General features: G+C 51.4%; 1 protein-coding gene across 1 annotated transcript; it reads right to left on the reverse strand.

Annotated features, from left to right (window-relative positions):
- Nucleotides 1–447: 447 nt before the first annotated feature.
- AXIN2 (axin 2) lies at nt 448–21,505 on the reverse strand. Its single transcript, XM_088537717.1, has 10 exons — nt 20,655–21,505; nt 14,715–14,855; nt 10,178–10,280; nt 8,083–8,223; nt 7,408–7,904; nt 7,103–7,285; nt 6,604–6,819; nt 5,571–5,666; nt 4,144–4,311; nt 448–977 (listed from the first exon to the last, which is right to left on the reverse strand). Exons 1-10 carry the CDS (start codon nt 21,476–21,478, stop codon nt 851–853), a joined length of 2,496 nt encoding a protein of 831 aa, XP_088393843.1. The 5' UTR covers nt 21,479–21,505; the 3' UTR covers nt 448–850.
- Nucleotides 21,506–22,978: the final 1,473 nt, after the last annotated feature.

Genomic DNA, 22,978 nt, shown 5'->3' on the forward strand with positions numbered 1-22,978 from the left:
GCTTTTGCAACGTGGATATGGGAACGTGATGGATCTTTCCCAGCTCTCCCAGGCTGGGTCCCAGCCTCCTCCACTCCGAACGCGGCCAAGCGGACACCAGGGCAGGACAACAAGGTCCTCTGCACCCACCGCATGTAACACAAGACCTTTACTTCAAGTTAGAGCAGCAGAGACTAAAATGCACCGGTCTCCAGAGGACTGGTAGGGTTTTATTTCACTTTTGATTATTATTCCTTTAGAAATGGTCTCTCTTCACTTGGAGAAATTCTGGGTGCAAAGTCCTTCCTTCCCTCTTCCCCCTTCAAAAATCCATCAGCCGTGCTCTTAGCCCAACTCCTCAATTTTCGGCAGTGGGAAAAATGTAAAAAAATAAAATACTCCTTCCTCCCCTCACCCCCTTCCCAGTCCCTCTTTCTTCTCCATTGTTAAAGCAGCATATCCAAAAACTGGACTTAAGGGAAAACAGAGTGTTCAATAAATATCAATAAGGATTACTGTTAAGGTAAGCTATACACAGTTTCTCTTAGTCCATAGATTTCAGATCCCCAGGAAATCATATATTATGTATGGAAGTCTCTCAAACACGGTCTGCATCTCCAATAGCCAACAGTGGTCATGTTTTTAATAAATAGTTCAGGGTTTTTATCATCTCAGTACCCAACTCATGAATAATAAATGCCATTTTTTTCCTCTAAGGCTAATTCAGCAAAGTCTTCATAGACTTCACCTTTTTTTTTTTCTTCATTGGTTCAAAACTTTCCTTCAGAGTTGTTTTTCCTCCTTGTTATCACTACTGTTATGTGTCCACAGACTTTTCTAGCTTAATTTTCCTTAAGCGACACTGATGCCGTCAATCAATCCTTTCCACTTTCCCAAGAATCCTCCCTTCGTACATGGGCAGGATCGCATCGTCTTCCCAGATTTCCTCGAACACGGCGCCACAGTCGAACTCGTCGCTCGCCTTTTTGAAGTAGTATCTGTGGAAGGGGAGAGCACAGTGGGTTAAAGCAGGAGAGGCCTCCCCAGGGCATGGGGTGTCCTCAGGAACAGAGCAAATTAGAAAGCAGGGGCAATTCTGGTCACTATCTTACTTAAAAATATAAATAAATGCACGTTCAAAGCAAAGCATCCTGAAGGTTCCCCCATCTCTCTCCCCACCTTCTTTCTTTCACGTGTTTTCTTTTTTTCCCCTCAAATACGAAGCCCAACATTAAAATTAGCAACTGTTATTAAAAGGAGAGGTTCCTCAGGAAGGCAGAGGGATTCCAAGCAAACGGGCCAGGCTTCCCGCACGGGAAACTCTGCACGGAGCAGCCGCTGCTCGCGCTGGGACTCACCCTCCTCTGGAGCTTCGGACTGGGGAAGATGTTGGGTATTTGCTAGGGGTGAACAGTGGGGCTGCAATTTTTACTAGGATACTTAAGGAGAGCAAATGAAGCTCAGTTTTACTATTAAACCTATATATATATGTAAACCTATTTATATATATATACACCCATATATATATATGAGATATATTTATATATCACGGCATGGTCATCTTAGAACTTGCTTTTTAAGTAGTGACTTTTCCCCTGTGCATTTTTAAGATGCCCAGCAAAGATGCCTTTCGAGCCTATTTATTTTTTAGGCGAGTTAAAATTATTTGGCAGGGTGGGGGGATAAAGCTGCCTTTCTTCCCCTTGAAGGGCTTGCAGCAGCTACATTTAGGCAAGGGATGTTTAGTATTTATTTTTGCAAAGCCCATCCAAGCCCAGCTGACACATGTTGCGTCTTCGAGGGGTCAGCAAGGAAAACATCTCGTGTGAGGAGCTCCCACCAGTCCCTCGCAGGGGACCCGGGAATTTCTCTTCCCTCCGGACAGCGGCGGCGCTTCCCACCGCTTCCTCCGTGCGCCCCAGTGCTGGCTGCGGCCACCGAGTTTGTATTTGAGAAAACACGCTGTGACCTTTTACATAATTGCAACCTTATTTCACAGGGGGAAAAAAAAAAGAAAAAAAGGAGGGAAAGCAAAAAATCCTCCCCCACAACATCTTCAAACAAGTCGCTCTGCTCCTATTTGCTCAGAAATGGGCTTGCCGTTGAAACATATTTTATGTGGCAAGCTTTGCTTTTTTGCTTTATTTATTTATTTAAATTTTTTGGACATCTGGCACCAATAGAGCGGAGCAGGCCTGGTGTTACAGCCCTGTTTTGAACTACTGCCATGTTCAGATTACCCGACACCACCCAGTTTTTGTGTGTGTGTGGATGTTTGTTTTTTGTTAACGCCATCAGTATTAAATCACTGCTTAATTCCTCCTTTTTTTGGGAGGGGGTTGAAAAGGAGGGAAAAACACCCGTTTTGCAGCATCTGCCCCGCTGCCTGCCTGGCCGCAACACTTGGGCATCGGAAAGGAGCGATCCCAGCGCCCGAGGTGCCCACAGTACAAACTGATTCAATCAATGAAGAATTTAGAGCGCCGAGCATTTATGCATGTCTTTGTGCATTAAATGAAAGGCAAAAAGGCTTCAAAGCCATGCTTATTAAATGTGCCTTAAAAAGAAATCAATGCCAGATGTGACCAAAGCAGCCTAGTTAGTGCCTCCCCGTAACACACACGCTACTCCGGGCACCGCGGCCCTCTTCCCTGAAGGTCACCCGCAGTTTCACTCAAAGTCCAGCCAAAAGTCAAAGCTTAGATCAAAATGATTCCCTGGAGGTACACACATTTGTGTAATTAGTTTCACCTTGTGTCTGCGCAAGATAAAATACTGGGCACCGGCCCAAGTTCCTTTTATAAATTTCTGTATTGTCTTTACCCAGGTGTAAAGGGGTGAGATCTAAGCAAAACATTGTTTCATCCTTGTCAGTCACTTAAAAACATTTTCTAAAGTAATTACAGTCTGACAAGGCACAAATAATTGCACCTGGAGGGGCTTTCGAGCCACAGAGGTTTCAGTATCCTCTTCTGGCACTGGGGCATCACATGGGAAATGTCACAGAAAGCAAATGGGGAAAAAAAGGATGTTTTGGGGGGAAACTACCCGGCCCTGGGGAATGGAGCTAACCGCAGAGCAGTGGTTTCCAGCCCATATTGAGGCCGTATCTCAGGCCCAGCCCCACCACATCCCAGCGCCGACGGGCACTGACAGCCTCCCGAGCCCAAAGCTTCCTTGGCAGCTTCCTTCCCACCTGCCCAGGTGGCCCTGCCAAAGCGAGTGACAACTCGGTGATGGAGCAGGAGCTGAAGTCACATCCATAATCACCGCTACCCCCTGCCAACCCTACAGAGAGACCTTTACAACTTGCCCACACTGTGACCAAGTCCACCAGTGCCCAAACCCACCAGGGAAGCACGGCAACAATAACCCCAGAGGAAGATCCTGCCATGGGAATAGGAGCAGGAGGAAGCAGCAAACTGGATAAACTGGGAGCGGGGCCCTGCAAACCAGACAGGCAAGGTTTGTTGGTGTTTCTAAAGAGGAACTTAGCAGCAGGCAGTGGAATATTCCCCGCAGGGCAGAGTTTTTCCCTGACAAAGGGAAGAGGCTTTTGAAGAGCTAGAAGGGAACTTGTTGCAGCTCAGCTACATCCATGCTCAGGTGCAACATCCCAACCTTTCGGTATCAGGTTTACGGCGACACAATCCAAGTGCCCAGCAGCTGTGGAGACAGCTGAGTCACTTTGCCCATTTTACAAACGTGACAAGATGGAAGGACTAGCCAAGGACCAGCAGGAAACCAGTACGGACAAACGTGGACCCCAGTTTGGAAAGGGAACCTCGAAACCTTTCCCAGGGCTCCATGCATCCATGGCCACCCCGGCTTTCCTTGGCGTTCTTGGACAGCAGCCGTAGCACAAAGTCCACCGGTCTGCACACTCCAGGGAGGAAGAGGAGGAGGAGACAACCCATGAGCTAAGCTCACCATCCCACGAGAGCATCTTAATGCCCCCTTGGCCATCTCCAAGTTGCTCCTGGTTTGAGTGGGACCAGAAAAAAAGCAACTAGAGCCAATCTCCAAAATGTGACAAATATGTTATATTGTGGGTAGACGTGTAGAAATAGCTGTTGATTCTGTTGTCTTATTTTGATATATATATATATATATATTAAAAAAAAAAAAAAAAAAAAAAAACAAGCAAAGCACAAAGATTCTTACCTGTAATTTCCCTTTTTGCTGAGCTGCTCTTTAAAGTGCCCAAGTGTCAGGCTCTGGGCCTTTAACATCCTCCGGTAGGGAATTTCTTCTCCACAAAAAAAATAGGTGACAACCAACTCGCTAGACTGAGAGGTGTGAACAACTGGGAGTTTCTTTGGCTCTTTGTGGCTGAAACCAAAAAAAGAGAAAGAAAACATACAAAAAATCTGTTTTTCCATTTGAGAACCAGCAGTTTCCCAGCACTCAATTGAACAGTGTTTCGGACACATTTAACACTGGTCAGAAACACTGTGGGTATGACTGCGAGTCAGATATTCCCGTCCTTGAAGGGAATTTGTCATTCTGCACTTGGGATTCAGGGCTCAGCCCTGTGGGATGCTGGTCTAGGACAACAGCTCCTGGCCACTTTGATGGCAGCAACATTAGCATCACAAAGCCCGGAGCCTCGGGGTGCGTGTGGGCAGTGGGAATACTGCCCATTCCACAGATGGGAAAACTAGCAGGGATGGAGGGGAGGAAACTTGCTGGAAAAACAAAATTGGATGGCAAGGAAGAGTGGAGATGGGTGCTCACCACGGGCCAAGCCAAAGCATTGCCCCTGTCCAATTTTAGGACTCGTTTCACCTGCCTTCATACAAGCCAGCAGAGAGGGGGCAACAAGACTGACTCCTCCTCATGCACCAAAACCCCTGCGCCCAGCACCAGCTACCAGAGCACAAGGGCTGCAAGGCTCCTCACCCAGACTACACACAGGTGACATTATTTTTACTGGTGAGCAACGAGGCTAAAATTAACCAGCTCATGTCACTGGAAATGGGGAAGGCTTCTGCAAGAATCATTAAAACAACATTACGCAGCAAAATGGCAATGCTCTAGTGAATGCCATGTAGCCAAATCTACAGCTACTTCTGAGGCCATGTACACTTGGCATGTCAAAAGGTCACAAAGTGTTAGTCCGCAGTAATTTAGTCTTCCTAATTTGTTCTAAGTCTTTGTAGAGTGGCTTCAGAAAAAAAAGCTGCTAGCAAAGACAGCTGGTGGACTTAAGGTCAACCAATTAAAAATGAAAGGCTCTAGTCAGGTGGCTCAGTCTGGACTTCAAACATTACTCATTGCTTAAGATGAAGAGGGTAAGAAAGAAAACTTTAATTATTTAGACCATTTTAGACCTCTCTGTAGCAAGATTTCTTGTTAAAAGAACCATCCTGTAATTAGACTAATCCAATCTTTGTCCACTTTACAGGAATGCAAGTTAAAAAGAACCAGAGACAAGATTTGAAAATGTTTTGTTCCCTCTTTAAGAAGAATGTTTGAAAGACTAAACTTCAGATACACAAATTTCCTCTCTTTTCAAAGCACAGTTCATTTAATGAAAATATAATTATTATATATGTTTCCCCATCCTTTCAGGCGGATGCAATACTTACTCTTCTGTCGTTAGACTTGCATTGCAAAAAGGGGTGCTTCCCCCCTGCACAGCAGTGGAGTGGTTTCGATCCCTCTGCTGATTTGAGGTTGAACATCTGAAGTTGGGAGGAGGGGGAGCAAGTAGGAAAGAGGGAAAAAAAAAGATTTTTTTTTTAATTGTTGAAATACAATCTTCTTAATTGAAGTCTCCTGTGGGTCGTTAAGTTTGCTCTTTGTATCAACCCTCACATGTTGTAAACAATCAAAGGAAGAATTAAAACTGCTGTGGGCTAATTTATCCCTCCATACCCAAGTGAATGATAACCAGTCCAATTCTCCACTTGGTATGTAGCTGGAGTTTGTCCCAGAGGAAAAATGGGCAAATTACAGCCATCAAAAGAGTGGAAGTAATAGTCTAGGATTCAAACTATTTGTGCCGGGCAGGGTGGGGTTGGAATAAGGAAGTTCATCCTTGGGGCTGCGCCAAGAGGTGCTGTCATCCATCCCTCCCGTCCAGCCCCATTCCTGCTCCAGACCAATACCTACACCAGGGAGCAGGACAGTGTCCACGCATTCACCTTGGCCTGCTATAACCTTGCCCAGTTGTTCACCGTGGCCTCAGCTCTGGGAGGCCAAGAGCACCAGCTGCACCTGCACGGGCCTCAGCAAAGGCTGATGCAGAAACCTGCAGTGCTGCAGATGCAGAAACCCACAGAAACCTGCGCTGCTGCAGAAACCCGTGTTGCTGCAGATGCAAAATTGCTGCAGATTGCTGCAATCGCTGCAGGTGCAAAACCTGTGCAGCTCCAAAAACCTGTGTCATTTCCAAAACCACCACTGCTGCAGCAACCTGTTTTGCTGTAAACCTACAGAAACCCGCAGTGCTGCAGAAAGCACCAATGCAGCCCCCCATGCCAGCAACTGCATCCCAAGCCCAGCAAAGGACTGATGCAACCAGAGCCTGGAGAGTCAACGGGGAGCTGCAGTCGCTCTCCGATCCCCACCCTGCTGTTCCTCTTTTGTATAAACAACACTGCGTTTTGGGGTCATTACCGTTGTTTCTGAGGCTTGGAGACCTCTGCGAGGCGGCGGCAGGCTTCCTCCAGCTGCGCGAGGGTGTTGGGAGGCGTGAGCGGCGGCATGGCCGGATCCTGCACGAAGGGGTGGGCGGGCTGCGCCCCGCGCGCGTGGCCCGGGCCCCAGAGATGGTGGCGGCCCGGGGCCCCCTTGGCGAACTCGGAGCTGTACGCCTTCTTGGTGCTCTGCGTGCTGGGGAGGGGAAGGAGCCGGGTTAGAAAAGCTGGAAAATATGACTTTAATAGCAGCTCCTATTCTGCTCGCTCCCTCTCAAAAGTCTGTCATAACATGAAAGGAGGTTTATTGCCAAAAACATGACATTTTTGTGGTTTTTCTGGTTCTGCGGAACAGCTTTTATATTAAACCGGAGGAGCAAAGAGTCTCATTTGTTTTTAGCGATTGTAAAAATAGACAGCCCGTGTAATATATAAATATTTACCGGGAGCGATATTGCTGCAGACAGCTGCATATTTACCTATGGGGCTTGTGCTTATTTTGTCTCTCGCTCTCCAGCATCCACTGCCAGACGTTCTGCGCCCGGTCGGCCTCGCCGGCGGGCAGCTGCAGCGCCGGGGTGGCGGGTGGCCCCCCGTCACCCGCCGGCAGGACCAGGCTCTCCGCTCCTCGGCCGCTCCGCTTGGCCAGGGTGCCCGTCCTGCTGGGGGGAAGGAGAAGACAGGGGCATGAGCACAGCCATTGCATCGCGACGAGAACCGCCGCATCGTTTCCCCTGCGCGATCCCACCATGAGCATCCGCAGTGGGGGAGACTTCCAACTTACCCGAAAGGCTCCGTGGGAGGGAGCGGGGCGTCCGTGCCCTTGGGGTGGCTCTTGCACTTCGAGTAGCAGTAGTAGTCGCCGCCGGGCGGGCAGCAGCACTGCGCCCGCTGCGCCGCCTCGGCCTCGAGCTGCTCCTTGGTCTTGGTCACGGCGTGATGGTGGATGTAGTGGTGGTGCACGTGCTTGGTGGTCTGCTTGGTGACGAAGGCCTTGGCCAGCAGGGCGCAGGCGGGCGGCACGGGCGCCCCGGGCGGCAGCTTGGCCCCGGGCAGGCGGTCGGGCGAGCGGGTGCGCGGGCTGTGGCGGCCCATGCCGGGCGACTGGCAGCCGGGCGTCTTGAGCACGCGGGAGAGGTGCTCGTCCAGGATGGCCTGCGGGTCCTCCTCGTAGCTGCTGGCGGGCAGGAGCGACAGCGGGTGCTGCTGGTGTGGGGTGCACGCCGCGTCCCGGGCGGCCTGCATGCCGGCCGCCACCTCCGCACCCTCCTTCTCTTCGTCCTGGGGGAGAAGCGCCAGTGTGGGTTACCCACCCGGGTCCTCCGCGAGGGCCACCAAACGTCCCCGCTGCCTTGTGGCAAGCGGGAGCCACCCTGAAGATGCGTGCGAGACGCTCTGGTCCCCGCTCTGGGCCACCCCGGGACCCCTGGCCCGACGCCACGTGGGTTAAGCCTCCTACCTCCTTGATCTGCTGCAGCCTCTCCTCCAGGCTGTCCATGGTCTCTTGCTCCTGTTTCAGCTTCTCCAGTCGGGAAATGAGTTCGGCAGCGAAGGTGGCCGGCTCCACTGGGGTCATCTCCTTGGGGAGGCGGTGGGTTCTCTATACAGAGCGGGGACAAAAGGGACACGGCGTGCTTAGCGGGCAGGGCGAGACGCCGGCGCGGAGCCGGAGCGGCATTGCTGGCCTCGCTACGCTTGTTGTGTCTCCATGTTTGGATGAAAAGCCGACCGCGGCCAGGCATGGTCTGCTCTGGATTTTTATGAGCTAGCGCTGCGGCCTCATGGAGTGACATCCTCCCCACCAGCGTTTGCCTTCGGCAGGAGCAGTTGGTCGCACTCTGAGGAACCCCGCTTGTTCTCTCTGTAGTACAACCAGCCCATCAGTAGCTACTCTGAAGTAGAAAATCTTCAAAGACTGTTGTCAAACATCAAAAAAAAAAAAAAGAAAAAGGAAAAAAAAAACCCTCTGAGGTGGGAGGGAGAGAGAGAGACTTTAACTCAAGGAATAAAGTGAGTATAAACAGAAAGGAGTTGGAAATTAAAAAAAATAAGATGGGGGAGAAAAAGGGAAAGGAAGGGAAGAAAAAAAAAAAAAGAAGAAGGAGTCAAACGGTTGCAGATCAGAGAAGTGCTGGTAATTTATTTCCTGGCTACACACTGGGCACCTTTGAGGTAGTGTTGTCTCAACAGTGTCCTAGATCTCTTCCCCCCCCCTCCCCAATCTCTTTGTACAGAAAATGAAGAAAGCTGCTGCAGGCTAGCAGCGGTGCACTGCTGAGCCTGGCTGCCTCGAGCAGAGCTATCAAGGGAAAAAGGGAACATCTCCAAATCAAGTGCAGAATATAAAAAGGCAAAACCGAGAATTTCTGCCAAAAGCAGCAAACATGGTAGGGAAAAGGGGAAAAAAAAGAAGAAAAAAAAGGAAAAAGCAGAACCCACCCACCGGCATCCTCCTCTCCTTCCTACCACCCCCAAACACACCCCGCTCCTCTCGCCCCTACTTTCCCTCTCCCTCCCTTTTTTATTTTTTTTTTCTGAGAGCAGCAAGCTGAACTGCCAACTCTTTCACATACTACCCACCAGATGAGGTGGGGCCTCTCTCCGGCAACCACTTAGCTCCAGAAATGATGTGAGGGTAGAAAAAGGCCACTCTGCTGGAAATTGTCACTCTTACACAAGCTGGCTCTATTCAGTCCCTGATCAAAGCACTGCCTTACAGAGAAAGTCGATTTGCACGCCCTGGGACAAAATAATCTAATTTACAAGCTCAGGCTATAGAACTTTCTTTATGGAGGAAGGGGGGTGAAAAGAAAAAAAAAAAAAAAAAAAAAGAAAAACCACACAAACCCATGCCCCCGCTACCAGAAATATTATCTGTGATTTCTTGCTGCTTAAGACAGCAGAAAGAGGTTAGCTTATTAATCGCAAGACAAGATAAGTTTATACTTGTCTGTGCAAACAGTTTATTCGCTGTAGGACTTGGGCATCCGCAGGTCAAGCGAGTGCACAAGGCAGTCCCAGGACTTGTGTCCCCTTCGAGCAGGGCACACCAAGTTTTGAAGGCACAAGATTTCCTGCAAATATTCTTCTTTCGGGAGGCCACCTTCCCTGCCAACTTCCAAGCTGTTGCCTGTGGAGCCCTGGAGCAAGGCACAGCCGGGAAGCCCTGCGGCGCACGGCGCAGGAGAGCGTCCAGGTGGTGTCCAGCTCCGGGGACCGCAGGCTCCCGGCCAACTGGGGCATCCCTGCCTCGAATGCGGAGCCGGAGGCCAAAGACGGAGCCTCAGAAAACCCCTAATTAGCACCCAACTCGCAGGGAATGACCAAGCATGACTCTGCGAGATAGTTTCTGCAAGGAGGCATGTTCAACCCAGGCGCTCCCAGGCATGGCGAATGTGTGGTGGCCACCACCACCACCGCCCTTCCCTTCTTCCCACCTGCACCCATGCCCCAGGTCAGTGTGTCCCAGGCACCTCTTGCTGCCCCAGGGCCCAGCTCAGGGCCTTGCACATGACCCAACGCAGAGCCTGCAGCGAGCTACCACGGGCACTTACCGGAAAATGAGGTAGAGAAACTTGACCGTTGGCCTTAACGCTCCGATGCATTTCCCTCTGGAGCTGCTTCTTGCTCCCGAGCCTGTACGGAGGGATCCCATCCCTGGGGTGAAAAAGAGGCACCGTCAGGAGGGCACGTGGGCTTTGGGAGGGCAAAGTGCAGCGTCCACATCGTTAGGTGGATCGCGATCACCTCGAGTGCTAATCGAGCAGCTCCTCTACCGCAATCTGAGCACACTACAGGACCTCCACATGAAGGGATGAGCAGTGGCCAAGTAAAGGCTGTCCCAAGTAAAGGCTGAAAAGCAAGCTGAAGGTAACACCACCATGGGAAGCCACCCAGAAGATATCACAAGCCCCATGTCTGCAGCCTCTTGCAGAAAGCACCTTCCAACACCACGTTTTTCCACCTGCCCTCTCAACTTGTGCTTGTCTCCCCTGAATTAGGCTCTTTGAAGCTGCAGCTTTCACCTAGCTCCAAAACACCACAAGGGATGCCAGCAACACAGAAACAAGGAGGAAGAGGCTGGAAATGGACGGCTCCACCAAGGCTGTCCATGCTCTCCAGCATGACTCAAGATCCGAGACATGTCTCTGGCCCCAAGTCGGCAACTGGAGGCTGCAAGATGCGGGAAAAGCCAGGCCATGTCCTCGGTTTGTCCCCTTGGCCACCTCATCTCCTTGCAAGGAAGTCATGAGAACCAACCAGGTGGGGAGCATGGGAGAGGGAAAGCACTCGGCACAGCTCGCTGGAGGCAACGCTGCCTGTTTTCATCCGGCCAGGCAAAAAAAATTACCTTTGCTAGGATTAAAGGGCCTTCTACAAACCATGGGGACAACCAGATGAACATGCCTGGAAATCCTGAATGTCTAATTCCATCCCTTCCCTCAGACTTCTGGGAAGACCTTGATCTCCAGTCCAGTCCCTTTTATCCATCTGCCCCCACATCTTAGTCATCTCCTGAGTGGAGAGAACAGTTCCCATCCTTTCCGGAGCTGGAGGACGGCAGCAAAGGCTGACTGGAAGGAGCAGGCCCTGCTCACCCGGAGAAGGCAACATCCAGCTGGGTACCTTCACAGTCCAGCCCATGGCCACGTGGACACACGTAGGCCTGCTTTTTGGACATGCAGCTGGAAAAAAACCCACGGGAATATAACTCCTGGGAGGTGTCTGCTCCATCTCCAGAGGTGGAAGGGTCCATTCCCCTGGTTGGCTCTAGGTCTGCCACCTCAGGCCTTCATGGAGGCCTTGGCCTCGCTCTCAACCACCATAGAAGAGCAGTTACTTCAATAAACCAAACTGAGTGACAAAGCTCAATATGAAAGACCACAACTACCTACTTTTAATATATTTTTTGAAAAAAAAAACCTATAGGAAAAGCACTCAGTGCCACTCCATAGACATTGACCTGGCACCACAGGTCCTTGAGCCAATGCTGTGTCCCAAGCATCAACCGGGCTATGGATGTCCCAGCTGGGAAAGCACACGAGGCATGTGCCCACCGTCCCCGTGGCCATGCCCATGCAGCCCAGCGCTCCTATCCCACAAAACACACAGAATTTGGTGATCTGAAGAGTTAAGAGTTTTCCAGCTGCTAACAAAGTTTGCAGAATTAAACCAAAAAGGAGAATAAGTCCAAAAAAAGGACACTTCCCTGTGAACAGGAAGGTTATAGAGCAGCTTGAGGAGGGAATCTGGCAGCCAGTTTGCTGCCCACTCTCCAAATCTGGGCTTTTTCCGTGCAAAAGAACAGCGAAGGCCGTTGGCGGCGGCACGCAGGGTGCTGCAGGCCGGCCTCTCCCTGCTCTCCTGTGGTGAACATTTGCGCTCACTTTCTTGGCTCCTAAGAGCTGCGGGCTGAAGAGCTACAGAGTTTAGGCACTAAATAGTAGAGTTTAATTATAAACATTTCAGCTAACCAGGCTGGTGCAAAGCCAATATGTTTCTGGGGGAAACACGAGTTTGAAGTCTTCTCTCCAGTCAGCTGCCATTTAAGCTGAGCCAATTATCTTAGCCTTTTGACTCAGATGTGCCTGACCTAACCTGAATGTAGTTTTACTGCTGCTTTGAAATATCAGACTCATGCGCATATGCATTCACTCCCATCTTCATTTGGCAACGGCTCTGAAACAAGCCTCTGATCTTGCCAACATCAAAAGCCTGGTTTGTAAGATAAGGTAATATTTGAAGTTTGCTCAGCAGCATTCCCCTGTGTCCAAAGTAAATCCATAAATAAGATATAAGCAAATAAAAAAAAATCCCCTTTCCTCTTTCCCCCTGCCCCCTCCCCAATCAAGAAATGGAAATATAAATTTGCATGATGTTTTGTGGTGATTACAGAATACGTACACACCAAGTGAATTCTAGCACTTACAATTTTTTAGAAAACGCAGATTGTGCATTATTTGGAGACCTCTCATAATTCAAGTACAGTTTAGATTTAGATTTAAAAAAAAAAAAAAAAAAAGACTTCACTGCTCTGACAGACTTTCCAGAACAAGTTTTTCCTCTTCAGTTGATACCAGTTTAAGCCAAAGGAACTCATTTGCATTTGCACAGAAGAAAGGAAAATAAATAAATAAATAAAAGAGTGGCAAAACTTGCAGGCAGAAGCGCACCCCGGCACAGCCCAGGACCGCAGGCAGGATCTGCACCCCGAAAATGTTTCTGGGCCCTTCGGGAAGCAGCAGAGCCAGGCTCCCGAGAAGGATGCTGCTCCCCACCGCTCCCCTGCAATCTTGGCGCTCGCTCCCCGCTCCCGCAAAGGAAGTTTTGCATCAGCCTCGGCTCCAGCCGAGCCCTCCAGAGCTGCCAATTCACCTCTCCCACTTTCAAAACACAAAACACCCCGGAGTGGAGCGGAGCGGCCGGGCTGCTCCGAGAGCCGGGCTCCCGAGAAGCCCCGCGCGCCGCGGCGGGGGGACCCGGCAGCGGGGAACCCTCCGGGGCTGCCAAATGCAAAGGCGCCGCGAGCCCCCCGCGCCCCCCGGCCCGCGGCTCCCAGCAGTTTAATCAGCCAAGCTTCCCCAAACTCTCACAGCCTGCGCGGGCTATTGTTCCGGCAGGAAAAAACAGGCAGGCTCCTTTCATGCGCTGCTTTATGGGGAGCTCCTATTCACTTGTTCAAGCAAATTTCAAAGCGGCCTGCTACCCTCTTATCCCCTCTAAGCTCCCCTAGACTAACAATAGGCTGAAAGCGATTCAGTTAAGCCTTTCATCCACCATGCACTTTATTTCTCACTCAGTGCTCTCATCTGTATAAGGCCTACAATTGGCATTGCTGTGAAGAGAGGGTATAATCCTAGCCCTGTGAATCCCAAGTGACCCTACACTGGTCCAGAAATGACTAACCCAATGAATGCTCTGTTGACACATGATCACATACAACCAGAGCCAGTAAGAAGAAATAAAGAAGTCACCCTATGATTCAGCTCTTTTATTTAATGCCAATATTGTTCAATAAGGGAATCTGGTTGGACAACAAACTATTTTTTTTCCCGTAATATCAGTTCAAAACACACATGTGCATTAAAAAAAAAAGGCTTTGTTTATGCATCATGGATTTTTTTTTAATCCTGTTTTCCATCATGCATCATTATGAAGCACTGTTGACTCTAAAAATTCAGAATGCAAATCTTTTGGGGAGTGTACAGGAATCACTATGAAGAAGTTCCACTTGTGAGACTGAGCTCTTGGATACCTTGTGCTGCCTAACAGACAAGCTGGCTTGTCTGGAGGACTCATATTCCAGTGAGGATCATGCCACAGAAGTGGAAACATCTGCCTTATCTCCGTTTGAAGAAAGTCCTTAAGAGGACAAAGTGGGTCTAACTACCCCTTAAATGCTCAGACATTAATGCACTACTTCTCTCCTGCTGGAGGCAAGTGAGGAAGACAGGCCAAATGGCTTATTCCAAGTCGCACACTCTTCAGGAGAGCTGGGAGGAAAACGCAGTCCCTGCAAGCCCTGGGTGCATCCGCAAAACCACCCCCATCCGTAGGCTCCGACCTGCTCCGCGCAGCCACTCCAGCGCTCCTTTGAAGACTGCCCCAGCCACATGAGATGAGCAGCTATTTGCTCCTTCAGGTCACTAGCCCTATTAATGTACACTCTGACATTAACGATGAACCTTAATTACAGAAAGCACTTCCTACAGGAAGTAATCTCCTCTTTGATGACTGATAAATGGCTAAGGAAGCCTGGCCTTAAGACAAAAGGCAGGGAGATAAACTCCTCGGGTTAGTCAGGCATCGCTATCAGCACTGGGGAAAACTCGTTGGCTCAGCTGCAAGGTGGCAATCGAGGGATGCAGCACCTTATTCCACCCCATATCCCCATGAGCAGCAAGGTCCTCCAAGACCACAATGCACCTCTCTGTTCAGGCCAAGACCTTGGATTCAACAGACCAGTGGACACTGGAGATGTGAAATGACAATTGGAGCCACCGCTCCAGCAAGTCACCGCCAGCCAGCAGCACAGGTGACCCCTGGACAGTGCGTTTTGAGGGGCCTCGGCGGCCAACACGCGATACTTACACACTGCTGTCCGTCATCGACATGGAATCGTCGGTCAGGGCATCGCTAGAGATTTCGCTATCGTTTGCGCTAGTCGCTGGGGCGAAGACATAACCAGAGTTCACATGGTAGGGGTTAACAGGATCATTCCTCTTGAAGGACCTAGGGACAAGCGAAACAGGAACTGAGTTATCAGTTGTCCTTGAGCTAGAGAAAAAGCACGCGGGTCTAAGGGCAGCATTTTCCTTAGGGAACCGCGGGCTGCCTGCAAAAGCAACCACCCATTGCCAAGGGCCAGGAACCCAAGGGCAGCTCGTGGTGACCAGACCACCTTCTGTCTAAAAGCTCCCTAGGTCCAACTTGAAAGACATTTTGGCATTGGAAATACACCGCAGAAAATCCCAGGCAGCACCTCCAGGTGCTTGGATACCGTGGAATACTTGGTCCTTCAAGCTGGATGCAGCACCAGTGAGGCAGCGGGAGCTTTGGTGTTGATATCAGCAGGCACCGGATGAAGAAGTTCATAGCTCAAGCCCCACTGAAAGCCATCAAGGCACCAGCTAATAAATGCTTAAGCCTACTCCAAAGACAGGAGTTAGGGCCCCCTTGGGAAAAAAAAAAAAAGTTACTGTATCTGTGTTGCCTGAAACTAGAGAAGTGCCTGAAACTACTGGAGCGGGACCACCAAGTGTGAGAGCGAGCACTGGGGGGGCCACAAGCAGCTCTTCCAGGCCTGGCTCCCCAACGGCAGGTGCCATTTTGGGGGTTTTACCAAAACACAAGATAAAAAGGCCTGTTTTTTCAGGCGAGCTTGCCACTTGTGCCACCTAGGTTGGGGTTTGTTAGCTTTTAGGCTAGGACAGGGAGAAGGAAAGGAGGCAAAGGCAGGAGCAGCACAAGGGTGGCACTGCGAGGATCGGAGGTTGTGGCCTTCTGTACCCAGGACCCCAGTACCCAAAAGCCCAGAACCACAGACAGAATGCAGGAAAAATCCCCAAATCTGCACTCAGAGCACACGGGCCGGTGCTGACACCCCCGCGGCGGCTCCGCAGCCGGAGCCAATACACACATCCCGGGAGGGATGAGGGGATTAGGCTGGAAGCTGCGTGCCAAGGCGCACACCTCGCTGCTGGGGGGAGGCCGGGCTGCCCAGCAAAGCACGAGGCCTCCTCATCCCATAAGAGCTGCTGCTTTTAATAATTAGGGCTGCTTTTCACCTCCCCCTAACTTGGGGAATTGTCAGGAATGCACCAGCAGCTCTGCCCCATGGCCATCCCAAATCCACAGGCCCATATTGGAGGGGACAACTTGATTTAAGTGAGCGGCTCCGCCACTGCAGCACATGGTTCCCTATTGCTGGCCAGGAGAGAAAAAAAAAAAAAAAACACCCGTTTTTGCAAATGCAAAAGTAGAGGGAAAAATAAAAAAAAGGGAAAGGAGAGGAAAGCACCCGGGGATAAGATGGGACCCCCCTGCCCAGACCGGAGCAGCCAGTGCCGCATGGGGAGCGTCAGTGCGGCCAGGACCACAGGCCATCTCCGAGCAGGCCCAGGCGCTCCAGCCAGCTTAGGTCATTAAAAATAGAGATTGATTGAAAAAATAACGAGAAAAAAAAAAAGATAGTCAGGAATGCCACAGGAAAGAAGTTAAATCTTTAGAAGATAAATTAATTCCACATGTGGGTGAAAGCTGAGTTATCCTGCTAGGGGGGGAAAAGAAAAGAAAAAAGTTTCTCTCAAAACATGCAGCCTTTCTAATCTTAATGAGGGATGCAAGGTCCAAGCGGCACTTCTTTGGTTTCAGATGGGTTTGGGGCAGATTGGGGAAGGGATGAAGCTCTTTTAGATGTGTTATCTGAATGTGCCTCCGGTCTGGAGACCAAAGCCCAGGACCAAGAGGCAGATTGGTCCCCCTCGGGGCAGGATCCTCCTTGGGGCAGGTCCCACTCAGGGCAGGATGCTTCTTGGGGCAGGATGCTCCAGCACCGCCACCCTGCTCCTGAGGACCTGGAATGCTGCTCCGGAGGGTTATGGAGCAGCAAGGACTGCCGGGCAGGCAGGGGTGGAGGCAGCAGGTCCCTAGACAGGGGAGGGAGAGGTGTGTCCAGATCCAGCCTTTCCCCCTACGTCATTAGGGAAAGGGGCCAGGACTCCCTCATCTGCCCCAGCAGATCCAGGGCTGCAGCCGGGCTTTACTCACCAACGCTTCACTGACCAAGAGGAGAAATTTGACATCTTTTACAGATAACCCCCCTAACTCCACCACCCTCAAGACAGTGCCATCCCCAAGCCCCCAGTTATTTTAAGAAATTTGATAGGGGTGCTTCACTATGTGCTTTTTTTCTTTAAAAAAAAAAAAAAAAAAAAGACCACCTTACTCCAGTAATTGTACCCAGATGCATCAAGTTGCCTGCAAGGGTTTTAAATTCCAGGGGAAAGAGGTGGTCTCCTGCCACAGCTCCTGCACACACACACACAAGCTTCCAACTCAATATGCAAAGTGTTTTCAGCTGTCAGGTAGCAGTTGCTCTGGAGCTTCAAGGAGAATGTCTGATGTTTCTCAGACTATTCTTATCTTGATGCGATGACACACAGCATGTAGCTCTCTACATGCTATGTTAGGCAATGGGCATATCAGAGGTATTACAATGCCAGGAAAATTTCAGGGGGCTCTTGTTTGTGTCCCCTATTACAGCAGTGCAATGCCAGAGCTTTTTTATTATTATTGTCAAACTCCACTTCTTAGAAATAAAAGCACTCTGGCAGTTCAAACCACAGATGTATACAAAGGGGAAAGAAAATCTGCAAGCAGCATTTTGAGGCAAAAAATGAATCTCATTAAATATTTTCTTGGGACAAACATCACTGGGCAATCACTGGCTTAAAGATCAAAAAAAAAAAAAGGGAGGAAAAACACATGCACAAACCTGAAAAATAAAGTATATTTTAACAAAACTCTGCTAATCACAGCTTCCACGCTCTAATTGTAGAACCCTGCTTCAAGCATAGCTTTACAATGGCATCATTTACTTTGATAATTGAAGCCAAACTTGGTTCCAACAACTTCACACACAACGTGCTCCGTCAAGGGGTTCTTTCAAGGCTGGGAAGCCCTCGGAGCCGGCAGGAGCCACCTGGGAGCCCAGGTTCTCCAACCCGGGCCTGTCCCGACACCGCTGCGACAGGGAACTTGGCTGGGAAGCAGAGGAGCCCACCTTGGCCGGCACAAAACCCCATGCAGCGGCGGCACTGCAAAGGAAGGAGCGCGCCTCTGTGTACACAAACTGGTGCATGATAAATTTAGAACCACATATAAATAATAGTTGGGATTCCAGGACAGTGAGGCCAGGTCCAATACACTCAGCAGTTTGGGGCTGCCAGTTTTACCACACCACAACACAGAGGAGAGGGGAGCAGCTTGGAAGGACCAGGGAGAAGCTGAAATTCAAAATATTTCTTGCATTAGGACTTCAAATATACAACCACCAATTTGTATGCATATGCTTTTTTTTCTTCTTTTTTTTTTTTCAGCCAAGCTCAAACGCTGTATTTTCATTTCACTGTTCCTGTCCATTATTGGTGCTGGGGCCAAACAAAGTCTTTCAACTCATATGGTTTCTGTGGTCTCCAGTTTGCCAAGTTTCTGGCCGTGGCTCCATGTCCTGGGATTTCCAGGTGGTCTCCCATCCAAACACTGGGTTGGCTGGAGATTCCTTGGCTTCCCAGATCAGGTGCACTCGGCCCAGTGCTTCCCACTTCTGCTTTTATAATCAAACTGGAACCCAGTGAAGCAAATGCAAAGCAGCCTGTCTGGTGCTTCTAAACCAGAAAGCACTGAGTAAAGGCAAAAACCCTCCATCACACATCCTAGGACAGAGGTGTGGTTTGGCCACTCACCAGGAAAGACTTGGTGTCAAGCTCCAGCCCCAATCCTAAACGCTGAGCGATGAGAGATAACCCATCCACATGCTCAGCAGCCCCGAGCACACGCATGCACAAGTGCTTTCAGAAACGGATCGCTCAGGGAGAGGCTGGGAAGCAGCTCTCCACTTGACTTCCTTCTCTTTGCTCTCCATGGGGCCAAGAGATCTCAATGCAAAAGCTCCTGGAAATTCAAGGAAAGGTGATCAAAGCAAAACGCATCACCTAATGTCCTGGGAGGGTAGATCTGACATGCGAGGAACAGACTGTGTTAATCCCCAGACCAAAAGAAAAAAACAATAAAAAAAGAGAAAAAAGAACAAGGAAAAGGGAGCACTAATCAGGCAGCAGCCTCAGTTCTGAGAAACCTCATGGACCAGGAGCATGCGGGTTTTCAGAAGGGCCTGAAGCACTGCTAGAACATTACAGCCAAGCCCTGCCAGCACCCAACACCAACAAAGACTAGAAGATAAAAGCATCCAGCATTCCCCTCCTGGAAAGCAGGCGAAGGGCAGCAGTTCAAGGCAGGTTCTGCAGAAGAGCAGATGCGGAGATGGTAACAACACTCATGCACGCGATGAGGATCACAAAACCCAAGTCCGCCACAAACCAGCTGCCAATTAGCGCCTCCGTCCTGCCAACTCCCCCAATGGGAGAGCACCAGAGGCCACAGATGGGCTGCGACCAAGGTGGCCCCTTGCCCTGTCCTGTCCCCCACTCCGGCGCTGACGGAAGGGACCCAGCTCATCCCACTCACAGCAACAGCCTCGCAGTTAAGAGGAGCTCTCCCATTTTTATGGGAGCAGCAGGAGGATCCCCAACCGCGGTGCTCACCGCCCCGGGACGCCCTGGAGCTCAGTGCAGGGCAGGGAAGCGGAGATGCGCTCCAGCAAACCCTTCTCGGAGGCACCGTGCAAGGCGGAGAGCAGCCCGCTGCCCTTTGATGTCCCGGAATAGCAGACACACTCTCAAAATGCTTGTAAACGAGACGTCAAACACTCACCATACCCAAAACCCAACTCCTCCTCAAGCAGACAGCAGAGCCAGCAAAGCCCTCTCCTCTCAGCCCAGCAATCCACACTTATGGCAAGGGTGGGGAGAGGAAAGAATACATTTTCAGAGGATTATACAACTCATCATTCGCTCACCAGGCTCTCCTTCCCATCCCCCTTTCGATTCGAGAGGGCTCTGACTTTCTTCGCCCTCATCCCACCTTTCCATCAACACCTACAACAAAAGGGACCCAAGGGTGACACAGAACACCCCTCAGCCAAGACCCTATCACAAGCTCCAGCTCTGCTATCATGCCACAAACCCTGCTCGCTCAGCCTGCCTTTGGACATCCAACCACGTTTTGCAAGTTTAACTTTGCGTACATGGCCACCAGGACACCAAAGATCCCCTTTATGCCTCTGTTACCTTCAATACTTGACTTTAGTCATACTCCCGTATACACATTGGCTCAAAGCCACCCTAAAGGGCTTTGACATGATACCCAAAGAGACCATGATGAGCAAGGGTGCACACTACCCAAACACAGCCAAAATACAAGTGGATTTTGTGCACATCGCGTAGTTCAATGCACATACATTTCCTGTGCCGTGACCACACAATTGCTTCCCACATAACCAACTTATTTAAGGGTTGGTTGCTGGTGAAGCTGGTGAACTGGTAGGTTACGTTATTCATACGCCCGTATGATCCACTCCACTACTGCACTTAATACGTTTGAAAGTTGAACCAATAATTAACGTATGTCCGGAGGACATAGTTGCTATGAAGTTTTTGATGCACGAGGAGCCAATAGGGCTTAAGAGCACAGGATTCTGCTTTCTTCTGTACAGAGAGGGGGGAAACAAGCAGCCAGCACCCCGAAACACCACCTTGTTTCAGCGCTCAGGGATGCCCATGCTAGCTACACCAAGATAAGGTTAGGACTTCCCTGCATCTGCTGCCAGGTCCCTAGTTCGAAAGCCCGCCACTCCACCAAGACAGTCCCAAAGTCCAAGTTAAAACAAAGCAGTTTCCCGGGATCGCTTACCTGTATCCGTTCTCTATTGTCTCCGTGGCTCTGACATTCGCTGTAACCCTCAACGTCTTGCTGGATAGTCCAACCACTGAAGGCAAGATTTTGTTCTTAAAGTCCGCGCAGCTCCACTCCTCTTCTTCGTTCAAGGTTGGGAGATAGCCACAGACAACTTTTAAGGTCCCCAGCCCGTTGCTGTTGATGTAGGCAGGATTCTCCCCTCCACTCCGTACATATTCGAGGTATATATCAGAAGTTAAAAACATCTGGTAAGCATTTTCCTCCATCACAGTCTGAATCTCAGTCTGAGCCTGGTCAAACATTATAGAATCTATCTGCTGCTTCTTGATGCTATCCCTTATGTAGGTCTTGGTCGCAGGCTTGAGCTGCTTGGAGACAATGCTGTTGTTCTCAATGTACCTTTTGTATATAGCTTTGGCTACTCTTAAAGTTTTGGTATCCTTAAGGTCCATCTGCCTGAAGCCATTGCAGGCAAACCAGAAGTCTAAGGTATCCACACATTTCTCCCTTTCCAGGAAGGTCCGGAAAAGATAGGCACCATCTTGATCTCCCAACAAGGAATGCAAGGATTTGGTCCATCGGGCCAGCGGCGAGTCCGGCGACGCGCTGCCCTCGGGCTCCCCGAGCCCGTTCTCGTTCCTGCGCGGGGCCGGAGGCAGCGGAGCGGCCGGGAGGCTTCGGCTCTGGCGCGGGCGGGAGCTGGGGGGCTGCGGGCTCCGCGTCTCCCCTTCCTCGCCCGGCACCGGGGGCCGCGGCGCGTCCTCCCTGAAGCTGCTGCCGGGGTCGGGCAGCGGGGCGAGCACCGCGGCGCTGCTCATGGCTGCGGAGCCTCCGCTCGGCGCGCGCGGATGCAGGGAGCCTGCGATGGAGGCTGGGATGGAGGCTGGGAGTCAGCAGGGGACCCTGGGAGCCTCCTCTCTGCAAGAGGGGGGGGATAAAAGGGGAGGGGGGAGGGAAAAAAAAAAAAAGGAGTATTGATCTAATCAAAACCAGATCCTCCCGACATCAAAGGCAAAAAGTAAACAGGCTGTGCAACTCTTCCCGGGGAGGGAGGAAAGGAGGCGGGGGGGAGGCGGGCGCGCGGCTCCGCGCAGCTCCCGCGCACTTTCCGCGCACCCCCCCGCACTTTCCGCGTTCCCCCCTCCCCTTCCCCGCGGAGCCCACGCGAGGGGACCCGTGGGCTCCGCACGACCCCTCCTCCCCCCCCGCCTCAGCTACGCGGCCGCGGAAGCGCCCGCAGGTCGCGGCCGGGCCACCCCCGCCGCTTTTTGGGGTGAGATCCGGTAAAATCGGGGGCGCCGCGAGGGCAGTAATGGGGGGCTTAGAGCGTCCCCCCCCCTGCCCAGGGGCCGCGCAGCGCTGCGCGCAGGGCAGCGGGGACACCTCGCTGCGGGGCATCCCGCCCCCCCCCGCGCCCGCGGAGGGATCAAAAGCAGCTCAAAAAAAAAAAAAAAAATCATCATATTAATCAAAATGCGGGCGGAGGGGAGCGGGGCACCATGCGCGCCGCGCGCAGCCCCCGCGGTACCGCTGCTCCCCAAATCCAGAGGGATAAAACCCCACAAAATAATAATAATATTTATATATATATAAATTTATATCTATATATATAAATATAAAAGCCTGCTCCAGAAATGGCGACGGGCTGAGGGAAGAGAGGTCGCAGATGGAGCCGGGCGAGAGGAAGGGGCAGAAAAAAAAGTCCGGAGCGACTTGGCCGGGGCGAGTCCTGGGCAAGCTCCGGCCCCGCGGGCGCGGAGGGCGCCGCGCAGCGCCCCGCCAAGAATCACCCCGAGATTCATAATAATAATAATAAAATCAACCCCCAAAATCCCGCGCACCTCCCCGGAGCCCCCGAAGCCGCCACTCACCGCGGAGCCGGGGCTCGCTGCGCGTTCGCGGCCCCGCCGCTCGCCGGCCGCGCGCAGCCTGGCACCGCTCCCCCCGCGCCCCTAGCGCGCCTTCCTCCTCCTCCTCCTCCTCCTCCGCCTCCCCGGCGCTGCAACCGCATCGGGGAGCATCGGGGGGAGGGATGGGGGGGGGAGAGAGAGGCTGCGAGGGAAGGAGCCCACTGCGCTGCGCGCCTCCCTCCTCTCCCTCCCTTAGTTATTTATTTTATTTATTTTAAATACAAAAGCGCTGGTCCCTCCTCCTCCTCCTCCCTCCCCCCGCCCCTCCCCGCCCCCCCCCCCCCCAGGCTGCCCCCGCCAGCGCTGCGCGCATCAAAGCGGCGCCCGGCGCAGCGGTCCTGCAAGGGCAATAGCGCCGGAGCGCGCAAAGGAAAATAGGAAAAAAAAAAAAAAAAAAAAAAAAAAAGA

The sequence above is a fragment of the Tinamus guttatus genome, unplaced genomic scaffold (genome assembly GCF_059628265.1).
Source record: "Tinamus guttatus ecotype Peru unplaced genomic scaffold, ASM5962826v1 Tinamus_guttatus_pri_ptg000045l, whole genome shotgun sequence".
NCBI classification, from domain to species: Eukaryota; Metazoa; Chordata; class Aves; order Tinamiformes; family Tinamidae; genus Tinamus; species Tinamus guttatus.